At 23.1% G+C, this 14,832-nt stretch overlaps 2 protein-coding genes across 2 annotated transcripts; one reads left to right on the top strand and one right to left on the bottom strand.

Annotated features, from left to right (window-relative positions):
• The first annotated feature begins 10,103 nt into the window (after positions 1-10,103).
• On the top strand, positions 10,104-12,519 carry F4807DRAFT_245786 (uncharacterized protein). The gene is made up of 2 exons (XM_047994337.1): positions 10,104-12,036; positions 12,100-12,519. The coding sequence occupies exons 1-2, from the start codon at positions 10,684-10,686 to the stop codon at positions 12,277-12,279; spliced, it is 1,533 nt and encodes a 510-aa protein (XP_047850631.1). The 5' UTR covers positions 10,104-10,683; the 3' UTR covers positions 12,280-12,519.
• Positions 12,420-14,510, bottom strand: F4807DRAFT_245783 (zf-C2HC5-domain-containing protein). Its single transcript, XM_047994336.1, has one exon. The coding sequence runs from the start codon at positions 14,319-14,321 to the stop codon at positions 12,759-12,761; it is 1,563 nt and encodes a 520-aa protein (XP_047850630.1). The 5' UTR covers positions 14,322-14,510; the 3' UTR covers positions 12,420-12,758.
• Positions 14,511-14,832: the final 322 nt, after the last annotated feature.

Raw genomic sequence — 14,832 nt, 5'->3', positions numbered from 1 at the left:
CTTAAAAAAAAACCTTTTTTTAATATATAAAGTTACATTATTATTTATGTTAAAAAAAAAGATATAATATAAATAAAAAAAAGCCGAATAATTTATATATAACTAAAAATAAATGGAAAAAAATAAATATATTATTATTATAATAAGATTTATAAGAAATAATTAAAATTAATATTAAAACTTAAATAAAAATAAACCTTAAAATTAATAAATAAATTTTTTAATTAAAAAGATATTATTAATTTTAAAAAAAATATAATTATTAAAATAAATAATAAATTATTAAATATTAATATAATTATATTAAACTTACATTATTATTATTAATATTTATTATAATTTTTTATTAAGAAAGAAAAAATATTCCTTTAAGATAATATAACTTTATATAATATTTAATTCGGATATTAATAATTTTTTAAATTTCTTATAAAACTTATTTTTATATATTTTTTAATGGGAATATTTTACATTTTTTAAAAGTATATAATAATATAAAGTATTAATAAATAAACCTTAACCTTTAATTATTTAAATATAAATTAATAATAATTAATTAATAATAAAATATATTTATATAAAAAATAAATAAAAAAAAGATTTATATTAAAATATAAGTTTTAAAAATAATGTTATTAAAATAAACTTTTTTATATTTAAATTTATTTAAAATAACGGGTTAAAATATTTATTATATTAATTTTAAAAAGCTTAAATATTTTTTAATATTAAATTTCCGTTTTTATAAAATTAACTTTTAATTAATATATAAGTTTAATAAATTTAATCCGAAAGTAAATAAAATATTAATAAATGTTATTAAAATCATTGGTTGGATTATATATGTATTCCTTAACCTTTACAAAAAAAGGTTTTATGAAATTTAAGAACCGAATAAAAATAAAAAGATTTTTTATTATATTAATGATAACTTAATAAAATAATTAATAAAAAATAATAAAATAATGTTAAAACGGCATTATATTACTTAAAAATCATTTACTTAAACGTATTTATTTTTTATTTTTTTATAATAGAAATAAGTTTTTATTAAAAGCCGGAAATATTAACATAAATAATTTAATTTAATTTTATTAATAAAAACATAATTTATAAACTTAAAATGAAAATATTTTATATAAAAAACCTCCGATTTAATAATATTAAAAATGTTTAAAATATTTATAATTAATTTTTTATTAACATTATTAATAATATAATAAAAATTAATTAATTATAAAAATAAAAAAAAGAAATTATTTACGATAAATTTATAATGTAAATTTCCCTTTATATAAACCTTAATTAATAAAGGGGTTTTTTTATATTAATAATAAAAAGTAATTATATAATTTTTTTTAAACTTAATGTTGCGAAAAAATAATCATTATTATAATAAAAGGATTTATATTTAAATTACGGGTATAACGTTAATAAAATAAAAAAAGTTTTATTTAATAATAAAAGTAACAATTATTATATAATAATTTTATATAATAATTTTATTTAAAATTTTTTTATTTTATTTATTATATAAAAGTATTTACATTATATATATAATTTTTCTTTATTTTTTTTATTATTTTTATTAAAAAAATAAGCTTTTATAATTAAAAAATAACAAACCATGTTATTACGTAATGTAAACAAAAAATAATTAAAACGGGTTAAGTTTTTTCCGGCACATAGTTTTTGCTTAAAAAGTTACCCCATTATAACACCGCACATTCTTTATATAATATATATTATATAATTATATAAAATAACGAGCAATTAAAATAAAAAATAATAATATTATTTAATTAAATTAATTATAAATATAAATTTTATATATATTAAATTAATAAATTTAATTAAATTAAATAATAATAATTATATAATTATAATTTATTAATTTATTTAATTATAATTTATTTTAAATATATTATAAAATGAAAAAAAAAACCTTAACATTTTAAAACTTTAAATTTTCTTTTTTTTTTAAATTTTCCCATTATTTTAAACTTTAATAAATAATTTTATTTAATTTTTAAAATTCGAATTCCTTCGATTCCTTATAATATTTAACTTTAAATTTAAATAAATATAATTAATTTTATTATAAGTTCATTTTTTGAAATAAAAATAATATTTAAAAACTTAATATATCAAAATTTTTAAATTTAAGTTTAAATTTAAATTATATTTTTAATTTAAATTTAAAAAATCTTATTCCTTTTAATTTAAATAATGCTTAATTTTAAATTATTTTTACGATTTTTATTTAAAACGTTAAAATTCTTAAAAAAAAATAATATAAAAACTTTAATTTTTAATTTTTTCAATTATTAATTAATTAATTTAATTTTAATTAAAACTTTAATTAATTATGAATAATTAAATTTTAATTTTAATAATAAATTTCTTTTATTTTTTTTTATTTTAATTTGATTTTTAATCCTTTTTAAAAGTTTTTTTTAACCTTTTTTAATATTATTACGCTTATAAGAAATATATATTTAAAATCATTTATTATACCGGTTAATTTATTTTTTATTTTATTTTTTATTTTTTTTCTATTATTCACGTTTATTAATAACTTAAATTAAACGTTTAATATTAAATTTATTTTTTTAATATATATTTAATATTTAATTAAAATTAAAATAAATATTTTAATATAATTATTAATTAATTATTTAATTTAATTAAATTTTATAATTAAAATAATATTTAATTAATTATATTTTTTATTATTTTATAATTTATTAAAATAATAATTAATAATCAATATAATTATAAAAATATTTAAAATATTTTAATATTTTATATAAAATAAATAATTTTAAATTTTATTAATATTATTATAATTTAAATTATGTTAAAACTTAAATCGGTTAATTTTAAGCTTAAGCCATTTTAAAGTGGCGGTAAAACGTTGTTCCGGTGTAATAAAAATAAAAAATATATCCCCGTAATTATAAAGTCGTATAATTATTTTTATTTTAATTTTTTTCTTTAAGTAAATTAATACATATAATTATTTATTAAAAAGTTAAACCATTATATTAAATTAATTAATTTAACCCTTATTAAATATTTTATTAATATATTAAATTAATTTAATAAAATTAATCGTAAATTTATTTTTATTTTAATTATTATTATTATAAAATATTATTAATTTAAAAATTTTTTTATTAATATATTTATTTTTAAAAAATTTTTATATAAAAAATTTTAATATATTAAATAACTTATATGTATTAATTTATTTTATAATATTTAAAATATTTTAAATTTTTTTTAAAAAAAATCAGGGTTGGAATTTAATTATTAATAATTAGTTAAGGCCTTAACTAAAACTAAATTAATTAATTCGAAGCCTAACTAAAACTAAGCTTAATTAGTCAGTGCCTTGACTAAAACTAAGCTAGTTAGTTAAGGCCTTAACTAAAACTAACTAAGCTTAGTTAGTTAGTAATTAAAAAAAAACTAAAAACTAAGGTTTTTAAACCACTTTCTTTTAAAAATTCCTAACTTGTTAAATAAAAATCTTAAAAATAATCTACGACCTGTTTTAATAATTTAAAGTTAAGGATTATTTAAATTAAAAGGACTGGGATTTTTTAAATTTAAATTCAAATGGGAATTAAAACTTAAAGTCAAATTTGAGGCTTTATATATACTAGGTTTTTAAAAATTATTTTTATCTTAAATAATAAACCTATAAAAGAAATAATGATATATACTTAAATTTAAGGTTAAATACTATAAGGAACTAAAGGAATTTTATTTTTAGGAATTAAGTTGAATTATTTATTAAAGTTTAAAATAATAAGAAGATTTTGGTGGGGGAATATTCAAGGTTTTGAAGTGCCCAGGCCCACCTGCCCCACCCTGCAACACACCTAAAATAAATCATAACTAAATAAATAAATTAGCTACATTTATATAACCATCATTATTGAATTCAGTTAAAGTTCCTAATTTAATGCATATATAGTATATATTTATAGCTAATTTAATTAATTAGGTATTTATAATAATACTAGATTATAGGGTAAAATTTTTAAAACTTGGAAAGTTTCTCCAAAATAAGATATTTGACTGCAAAAAGTCGGTTGCTTAAAAGGACCTTCCAACTTCAAAAATTATTCTAGGGCCCACTTTTAGTCTTATAGTTATATAGTTTTATAAACCTTGAATTTAAAGTTTAATACTATAATAATTAAAAGGAAGTGGAATTTTACCATTTATTTTCAATTAATAATAAAGGATTGAAAAATAATTTCGAAATAAATAAACTTGACTTTTTATAAAATAATTTTCTAAGTTGAATTAAAATCGAAATAAATAAGCAAAAAAAAAGACTTTTATATAGTCTTGTTCAGTTTAACTTTAAATTTGTAAAACTGGTTTTTATTTATTTTTAGGATAAATATTTACGAAGTTAGAAATTTTTAAAAATGGTGGTATTAAAACCTTTAGTTTTTAGTTTTTTCTTAGTTACTAACTGACTAATTAAGCTTAGTTTTAGTTAGTCAGTGCCTTGACTAAAACTAAATTAGTTAGTTAGTTTTCTTACGTAATCTTAGTTAGTTAGTTAGTAACTAAAAAATGACTAAAAACTATTAGTTTTTTTTCTAACCTTGTTCATGTATTAATTAATATTTATATTAATACCGGTTAATTATTATTATTTAATATATATATATATATATATAAATAAAACTTTATTTTTTTTATTTTAAATATTTTAAATATAATATTTTATATATTTATTAATTAATTTAAGGTATATATTTTATAATTTTTAACGAATTTATTTAATTATTTTTAATTAATTATTACATTTAAAGTTTCATTATTTATATATATTATTAATTTATTTCTTATATTATTAATTATTTTAAACTTTATATTAATATATTTTTTTAATATTATATTATTTCGCGTGTTAAAAGTAAAGTTATAAATTAAAATATTTATTATTATTTTTATCATTAAGTTATTATTAATAATTATTAATTTATATTTTTTTTTATTTTATTAATGATATTATTTAATTTAAGTAATTATTTTTTATTAAGTAAAATGCTTATTTTTAATTTTTAAGTTTTTTACCGATTTAAAATTAAATAAAATATTTATTTTTAATTTTTTTAATATATAAAAAAATATATTAATTTATTTATTAAATTTAATTAATAAAAATTCATTAATTAAATTAACGTGCTTTCCGTAATAAATAATTTAATTAATTAAGTTTTAATAACATGCATTTATTAATATATATATATTTAAAATAATTGTTTTTAATAATAAAATATTTCTTACATTTATAATAAATAAGTTAAGTATTTAATATATTATAAATATTTAAATGTTTAAAGTAATTATATTTATTAAATTCGTTTTTAATTTTAAACTTTTTATATTTTTTTATTAAAAAATATTTTTTTTCGTTTAATCTTTTTATAAGTATTATAATTTATTTTATATCTTATTAAATCCATTAAATATATTTTATTATTAAATTATTTATTATTTTTAACCTAAAGTTTAAATTAATTATAAAGTTAACTATTAAATTAATATTTATTATAACTTTTATATTAATAAATTTATTTATTATATTTATTTTTATAATAACTTCGTAACTTTTTATATCCCCGGCGTTTATTATTACGTTAATATTTATTTTATCCACGTTAATTATTTTAATTATTTTAACCATTTTAATTATAATTTTAATTATTATTATAATTATATTATAAATAATATTAATTATTTCCGTTATTACCGTTTAATTTAAGTTACTTTCCATAATATATATTAAAAACATCGAAACTTTCATTTATATCCTTAGCATTATTCGTAATTTTTATTAATAATTTATTATTTAATAAAAATCCTTTAATTAAATATTTTTATAATATTAATCCTTTTATTCTTAAATTTTTTTTTATAATAAATAATTAATTCCGTTAAACTTTTTATTAATTACTTAAATATTTAAAATATTTTTTTAATAATATATTTCTTATTAATTACGTTATTAAAACGCGGAAATTATTATTAAAAACATTATAAATAATTAACAAATATTAAGTTAATAAATTCATTTATAATATTTAATAATTTCGTATTACTTTTAAAACTTATTCTTTCATTAATTTATTATATAAATAATTTTCCCTAATAAAATAATTTTTTATAAAAATTTTAATTCATTTACTTTATTAATTTTATAATATTTAAATAATTATTAAAAAATATATTTAATATTTTTAATTATTTAAACTTAATTCACTTATAATGATAATATCATTTATTATTATTACGTTAAACGTTTAAAAAATTAAGAAAACTTTTATATAATAACCTTTTCTTTTATTTTAATTATTTATATTATTTTTATAAAATTAATAAATAAATAAATATTTTTTATATAATATTTTTTTTATTATTATATAATTTTTAAACTTAAATAATACCGGTAAATTTAATTAAAAAAAACCGATGTCGTGTATATTTTATTTATTTTAATTATGTAGGTTTTAATTATTAAGGAATTTTTTTAATAAATTTACTATTTATATTATATTATTAATTTAGTATTTACCGTGTGCGGGTAAGTTAATTTTTTTTCCATTGTCCGATATATTATTATTATTTATTTATATATTTTTCGACGGTATTATATTAAATTATATATTATTATTAATTGTTTAAATCGTTATAAATTACGTATTATAATTAATTATTTAAATTATTATAAATTATATATTATTATTAATTATTTAAGTTTTTTTCGAAAAAATCTTAACGTTAATTTAATAAACTTATAATAATAAAACTAATAATTTTCTATATAAGCCCGGGTTAATAAATTATAAAAGATTTTCCGGTAAATATTATTATACGTTAATATTTAAAAAAAAATTCGCTTTAAAATATATTAAATATTTCGTAAATTAATAAAAAATCGAAGCTAATAATAATATTATAAATACATTTTATTTAAGTTATTTAAAATATAATAAAGTAAGTAATAATAATTTTTATATATATTATTAAAGTATTATAAGGTTTAAAATCATTATCCGATTATTTATTATTAAAAAATCGAACGTTAAAAAACAGGGTTAAAAAAAAAATTAATAGTTTTTAATTATTTTTTAATTATTAATTAATTAATTAAGATTATGTAAAAAAACTAATTAATTAATTTAGTTTTAATTAAGGTCTTAACTAATTAAGCTTAGTTTTAATTAAAGCATTAATTAATTAAAATTAAGCTTAGTTAATTAGTTAATAATTAAGAAAAAATTAAAAATTAAAAGTTTTTATCCCACTATTTTTAAAAATTCTTAACTTTATAAATATTCATCCTAAAAATAAATAAAAACTAATTTTATAAATTTAAAGTTAAATTGAATAAGATTATATAAAAGATTATATTTTTATTTATTTATTTTAATTTTTAATTTAACTTAGAAAATTATTTTATAAAAAGTTAAATTAATTTATTTCGAAATTATTCTTTAATTTTAAATTATAAATTTAAAATAATTGGTAAAATTCTACTTCCTTTAAATTCTAATAATGTTTAATTTTAAATTTAAGGTTTATTAGATTATATAATTATAGGATTAAAAATGGGCTTTAAAATAATTCTTAAAAGTGGAAGGGCTTGTTAAGGAACCGACTTTTTACAATTAAATATTTTATTTTAGAAAAATTTTCCAAATCTTAAAAATTTTATTTTATAATTTAATATTATTATAAATAATTAATTAATTAAATTAGTTATAAATTTATATTATATATGTATTAAATTAATGAGTTTAATTAAATTAAATAATTATGGTTATATAATTATATTTAATTTATTTATTTAGTTATTAATTATTTTAAATGTGTTGTAAGGTGGGGCAAATAGGCCTTGGCACTTTAAAATCTTGAATTTTCTTTTATTAAAATCTTTTTATTATTTTAAACCTTAATAAATAATTTAATTTAATTCTTAAAAATTAAATTCCTTCGATTACTTATAAAGTTTAACTTTAAATTTAAGTAAATATAATTAGTTTTATTATAGGTTTATTATTTAAAAAGAAAATAATTTTTAAAAACTTAATATATATAAAACTTAAAATTTGAATTTAACTTTTAATTATAATTTGGATTTAAATCTAAAAAATCCCATTTTATTAAATTTAAATGATATTTAATTTTATATTAATAAAATAGGTTTTAAATCATTTTTATGATTTTTATTTAATATGTTAGAAATTTTTAAAAAAAAGTGGAATAAAAACCTTAGTTTTTAATTTTTTTTAATTATTAATTAATTAAGCTTAATTAGTTTTAATTAAAGCCTTAATTAATTAACTTAGTTTTAATTAAGGTATTAATTAATTAAGCTTAATTTTAATTAAGTTTCGAATTAATTAATTTAATTTTAATTAAAGCTTTAATTAATTATTAATAATTAAATTTTAATCTTAATAAAATATAATTATTATAAAGTATAAAATTATTAAAAATATAATTAAAATATAATTAAAATATTAAAAAACATAACATTTAAATTATTAAATTTTAATGTTTTAAAAATGTTATAATTATTAAAAAATATTAAATTCGGATATAAAATAATACCGTAAATAATTAATAAATAATTTTAAAAAAATAATTTAATATAATTTATATAAAAAAAATTACATTTAAATTTTAAATAAAAGTTTAAAAATAATAAAAAAACAAAATATAAATAATTTAATAAATATTAATAAAATATAAAAAATAATTAAACGCGGTAAATAATAAATTAAATAAAATATTATAAAAAAAATGAAATAAATTTTAACATAATAAAAAAATAAAAATATTTTTAACCGTATAACATTAATAAAAAAACAACCATAATAATAAAAATATTATTTTTTTTCGTTTATAAAAAATAAATATTAAAATTAAAATAAAATTAATTATAATAAAAATAAAAAATAATTAATTTAATAAGTTTAATTAATTTAATATATAATAATTTTTCGTAATTTTATAAATTTTAAAAATTTTAATTTAATATAATAATAATTATAACTTTAATTTTTATAAATAAATTATTATAAATATATTATTTATTATTTTATTTTATAAATTTCGTAATATTATAAATAATGAAATTAATTAATTATATATAAAAAATTTTTATTATTATATTTATATTTTATATTTTTTTTTATAAAAATAAAATATATAAAATTAAATAATAAATAATATATTTATAATTAATTAAAATTAAAATTTAAAAATTTAAAAAAAAATTATTTTTAAACGTTAATATTAATATTTTATTTAATTTTTATATATAATATATATATTTTTATATAATTATTATTTTTAATGTTTATTATATAATAATTTTATAATATATTTTAAAAAAAAATATTTTTATTATAAAAGATTTTTATTTTTATAATAATATTATTATAAAAATAAAATAAATAAAATTAAATAATAAATAATAAATTTATAATTTATTAAAATTAAAGTTTTATAACGGTCCGCACTTTTTTAATGTAATTTAATTTATAAGTGTAACTTAATTTTTATAAAATTATATTTTTAATAATTAATAAAAATAACCCGTGTTTTTTATTTAAAGTTATTTTAATTTTTACGGTGCCACGTATTTTTTTATAAATTTTTTCTTTTTTAAATTTAAATAATTTAATAATTAATTTAAAACGTTTTAAATTAAATTTTATAATATATAATTAATTAAATTATTATAAGTTTAAAAATTTAAAAAAAAAATATTTTTAAACGTTAATTTTAATATTTTATTTAATTTTTCGTATATAATATATATATTTTTTATATAACCGTTATTTTTATCGTTTATTATATAATAATTTTATTATATATTTTTAAAAAAAATAAACTTTTTATTAAATTTTTTTTTTAATTTATAAATTTTTAAATTTTATTATTATATATTATTTAAATAAATTAATATTATTTTAATATTATTACGTATAAAAAATAAATAATTTTATATTAATAATAAAATTTTATTAATTTTTAAAATATTTTTATTTTTCCATACCCCGTTATATGTATAACCCCCGTTATCGATATTCTTTTTATATATAAATAATTATGCGTTCCCGTTTTTCACGTGAATGCAATCCACTGTGCAACATGTTAATAATTCCCGTGCTTGAATGGCATGTTAGGTCCCGTCTTAACCCCTCAAGATAAAGTTGTCAGCTGCAATCCCAACAGTCAGTGACCAACCCCCTCTAGCCCCTCCAAAGTCTTGACCGCCAGATAATGCCCCTCCCACCCCATGTGAACTAGAGAAAATATTTTCTGCTATTGGAGGTCGAACAATTGTACCTAGTCACTTTCACCTGCCTATTACTCAACCTATCGTATCTTTTTTTCTTCCTTTTTTTCCCTTCCACTTTTTCATGTCATGCATGCATCGACGGAATGAATGATTGAACGATTGATACCTTTTCTCTCAATTCTGTTATTTGATTGAATCATAATACCCAACAAACCACGCAGCATTTAATACAACTGAACGCTGCTCCTCAACCGTACCCCGTTTATATCAAAATTCGTCCTCGGCATCAATCCATAACCAGATCAGTGCCCGCCTCGGTTTTCATTTGCGACGCCATGGGTAACGTACTCTCCGCCTTTTCCAGCGCCCCTGTGCTCGGCAAAGAAGAGAGGGAGGCCATAGAAAAGAAGATATCCGAGAGAGATGACAATATCAACACCCTCGAGAAGGATCTAGCCACGAAGGAAGAGGAGCTCGCTGATGCCAAGAAAGAGCTCACCAAGACCTCCGAAGAAGCCGATGCCCTGCGAAAGAAGATTGACGAATTGGAAGCACAAGCAACTAAACTTAAGGACGAGCTCCAGGATCAAGTTGACAAGCTCCAGGGTGAATTGAAACAGGCCACCGACAATTCTTCTGAGCAGCATCGTACCCTTGTGGAAACTGCCTCTGCCCGGACTCAAGAGCTGGAGCAGGCACGTGCTGAGCTGGCCCAATTGGAGGAGAAGCTGAATACCTTGCAGCAAGACAAGAATTCGTTGAGTGAGGAGCTATCATCGGTCAAGCGAGAATTAGCCGATGCAGTCGAGCAGCGGAATTCTCTGGAGGCCTCTTTGAAAGAGGAATTGGCATCCGTGAAGGAGGAACTGCTTGCTTCGAGCAAGAAGCACGACGTGCTACAGAGCGAACACACCAAGCTCTCGGAAGAGCTCGCCTCTGCGAAGGCCCGTGAAGATGATCAAGAGGGCACCCTTGTCAAATTACAGAGCGAGTACAAGGCTTTGGAGGAGGCACATGATCAGCTTAAGACATCCTTGGAAGACGAGATTTCTTCGGCCAAGCAAAGCTTAACCGACGCCCAACAGAAGTACGCTGAACTGGAACAAACACTCAAGCAGACGATCGCGGAATCCAAAGAGAAGATCGACGCGGCAGAAAAAGATGCGGCCGAATGGAAAGCAAAGCACGAATCTTTACAAAGCGACCATGACAGCATCAACAAAGAACTGGCTGCTGCGAAGGAAGAGGTTACCGCTGGCGAAGACAAGACGAAAGCGCTCGAGCAGGCGCACGAGGCTGAGCTGCAGAAGTCCCGCGCCGACGTAGAGAAGTTACAGCAGAATGTGACAGATCTGGAAGAGAGCCAAGAAAAGCTGAAGGCCGACCACGCAGCTGAGCTCGAGAGTGCCAAGCAGGTAGCAGCCCAGCTACAAGAGAAGCTAAAGTCCGCACAAGACGAGCGTGAGGCGTTACAGCAGCAGCACGAGGCTCAAGCGGAGGAACTCGAGAAGGCAAAACAAGAAGCATCCGAGCTTCAGGGCAAGCTCAAGTCCGCTGAGGATGAACAGGAGAAGTCGCAGAAGCAGCACGATGAACAAGCAAGTCAGATTTCCATTCTTCAAGGTCAAGCCGAGGAGGCGAATGCCAAAGCAGAGAAGGCCGAGAGTAGCCTCGACGCTGCGCAGACTGTAAGTTATCATTACGATGTTGTCGACTTACCTCTTTCCCAATGATACTAACTATATTCGTAGGAGAAGACGGCCCTGGAGGGTAAGCTCAGCGAGCTAGAGTCCGAGAAGAACGACCTTGCGGAGAAAGCGGAGGCCCTCGAGAAACAGGTTAAGCAGCTCAAGGCAGAGGCGTCGGCACCCCAGGTTAACGGCACAAATGGTACAATGGAGGGTAAGGGAGCTGAGGAGGTTGCCGCATAATCTTAACGATCATTCAACTGCCGCTAATTTCGCGTAATCATCGAACCACCGAGACAGGGATAACACCATTAATGACGTCTATTACGGCAAGGAACCCTAATGTTAATACTAGACAGAATGCTTTGTAACGTTATGCCAATCGTTCGATAGGAAGCAGGGGCTGCTGGATTCGAAGGCTGGGCTTACTCGCGCTAGCTTCAGATGTGAATAACAAGAGGGATTGTTTTCGGAATTATCGCCCTGCAAACACTTCAGGAGAGGGGTGAGGTCGAGGTTGGTGGGAATGAGTTGATGGGAACCTTGACGGAAATCTAGTCTTCCATCTCGGCACTCCCAATGTCCTCACTAGCTAAACTTGGTCGTACAGTAGTGATCGGTTGAGATAAAGCAATACCAATGGAAATAGTCAACGTTCATTTACAAATACGTTTTGCTAGACCTACTTGTAGTCGTCGATATTCCTTTTCCGGCTCAGGGTGTTACCCACAGATAGGCTCGTCTGCAGCGGGAGTGGTAACTTGTTGGCTTGAACGCCCGCCATAGGCTCCGCCGTCGAGGATGACGGCCTCATTATTGTCTAGGTCATCCTGAACTCTCCTCCACCGGATAACTTTGGGGTCACGGCCTTCCAATAAAGGCCCCTTATCTTTGACATCAAGGACTGGCCTTATCAGTGGGCCTAATAAGGGATTCCTGCTGAAAGCACCGCCAGTGCCGCCTTCTCGGCCAACACTTGTCTCTGCTATAATGTCGTTAACCTCTGTCTTATCTTCGGGGCTCTCTGGTCGTTCGATCGCAGCCATCTTCCTGACTACCTTGCCACCAAGTAGATCAATGCTAACGACCTGTCGTCGTTTCTCATAGTCTGGTCGAGCATTCCATTCCATCTCTCTTAGAATCTTCTGCTGACGTTTTAATTCTCGAGCCCTTTCCTCGGGAGTGGCCCATATGTTGCTGCCGGCTCCGCCAACATCGAAATCGGCGGCCTCGTCTCTCACAGTGGTCCGGCGCGCATTCTGAGCCTGAAAGCCTAAGAGACGGTCTCTATTCTCTAAGGCTTTCGCTTGTGCCTCACCGATTTCACTAGAGACATCTCTAGGCTTGGAGAAAGGAGCGGGTTTTTTCGATACTTCGGCTCTCTTGTGAACTTCCCTATCGGCAGCCATTTTCTCCCGTCCTCGCTCGTCTCGTAGTTCCCGGATCATCAACTGAACTTCCGCAGGGGTTAGAATTGGGGTTCCGCAAAATGTACAAGGGCCCAGTCCCTCCTTCACGCAGATGACTTTGCCGCAGCTTAGGCAATTGGGGGCAGCAGCTAGGAGAGGGTGTCTGGAAGCTACACAATTACAACGTCTGTTGACGTTGTCTATTCCCTGACTAGGATTGGTGGTCATCTCTAGGGCGCGGATGGCATCGTCCAGGTCTGTTAGCGCGGTGGATGCGCCATGCATAGCAGTACCTCCGGAGATGTGGACTTTAGTTTTGGGAGCGGGAGTTGAGGAACGTGAGGTAGGTGTCGATCTTGGTTTCGGCCTTGGGACATCAGATATCAGATGACCTCCGGCCGAGGGAGGTAGTTTCGGTGGTAGAGAAGCTGTAGGCTGCTGAAATGACTGAGATGAATACTTCTTTGGAGTACCGGATCCTCCTGGCGTTGCAGCTGGACTAGGGCGCCTAGCGACATAATCGCTTTCAACGTCCTTGTTATAAGCTGTGCCGGGGGCAGGGCCTTGGTTGGTGATTTGCCGTGCGGCGGGAGTGTGCAACTGAGCTTTTTGCTTCTTGGTTGCCCTCACAGGCCTCGGCACTGGTTCAACGTCTGACGAGGATACGTTAGATATTGTCGCAGAGGATCTAGGGCCTTGTCTTTTCGAATTGAAGCTGGCTATGAAGTCGACAGCCTCTGGGGACTCGCCGAGAAGGTTGCGGAAGTGCTCGGCAGCCTCTGGCTTGGATAGTGTAGCCGCATAGGCCAAGACTTGCTTTAGCTCGTCATCGGGCAGAGGCAGCAATCTATAGAGCTGAGACACAGACATGGTCATTTAGCAGCACTGAACGTGAGCGTGGAGTATATAAAGAATAGTCTAGCTTTTGGGATAGGTAATAATCGAAAACCTGTAATGAAATCATTTGCGTTGATGAAGACAGTGGTGTTTTGACAACAGGGTGTGAAGACGGTATGACTCAAGTCAGTGTTTAGATATTTCACTAATATATTTAGAGCCTTAGAAGGTAAGGCATTAAATACATATTATAAGGTTTACATATGTAGGTACCCGATATAGGTGTGGATTTATAACCGATGCTTTCCTTATGCATGTAAGGCAAGACAGGTGGGGGTCAATTTCTAGCTGCATACACATGATATATGTTACCTACTAACATTCTTATCTATGTAAGTAGGTACATATATGTATATATCTAGGTTCTTTGAAATGCAAGCAAAGGAGGAAAGGGCGTATATATATTATATCACCGGACCTTACAGAAGGTTGGACTCGATAAGGTACATTGTATCATATATATCGGGTTGGAACTAGTTAAATCAGTGTA

The sequence above is a fragment of the Annulohypoxylon truncatum genome, assembly GCF_022578515.1.
Source record: "Annulohypoxylon truncatum strain CBS 140777 unplaced genomic scaffold F4807scaffold_37, whole genome shotgun sequence".
Taxonomy (NCBI): Eukaryota; Fungi; Ascomycota; class Sordariomycetes; order Xylariales; family Hypoxylaceae; genus Annulohypoxylon; species Annulohypoxylon truncatum.
Note: the sequence above shows the minus strand (reverse complement) of the source record. Positions and strands in the feature narration are given on the sequence as shown.

Excerpts from the sequence above, each read along its gene's own strand:
- F4807DRAFT_245783 (XM_047994336.1), bottom strand. The coding sequence starts at position 14,321 with ATGACCATGTCTGTGTCTCAGCTCTATAGATTGCTGCCTCTGCCCGAT.
- F4807DRAFT_245786 (XM_047994337.1), top strand. The coding sequence starts at position 10,684 with ATGGGTAACGTACTCTCCGCCTTTTCCAGCGCCCCTGTGCTCGGCAAA. Across the intron at positions 12,037-12,099 it reads GCCTCGACGCTGCGCAGACT|GAGAAGACGGCCCTGGAGGG; the intron begins GTAAGTTATCAT and ends CTATATTCGTAG.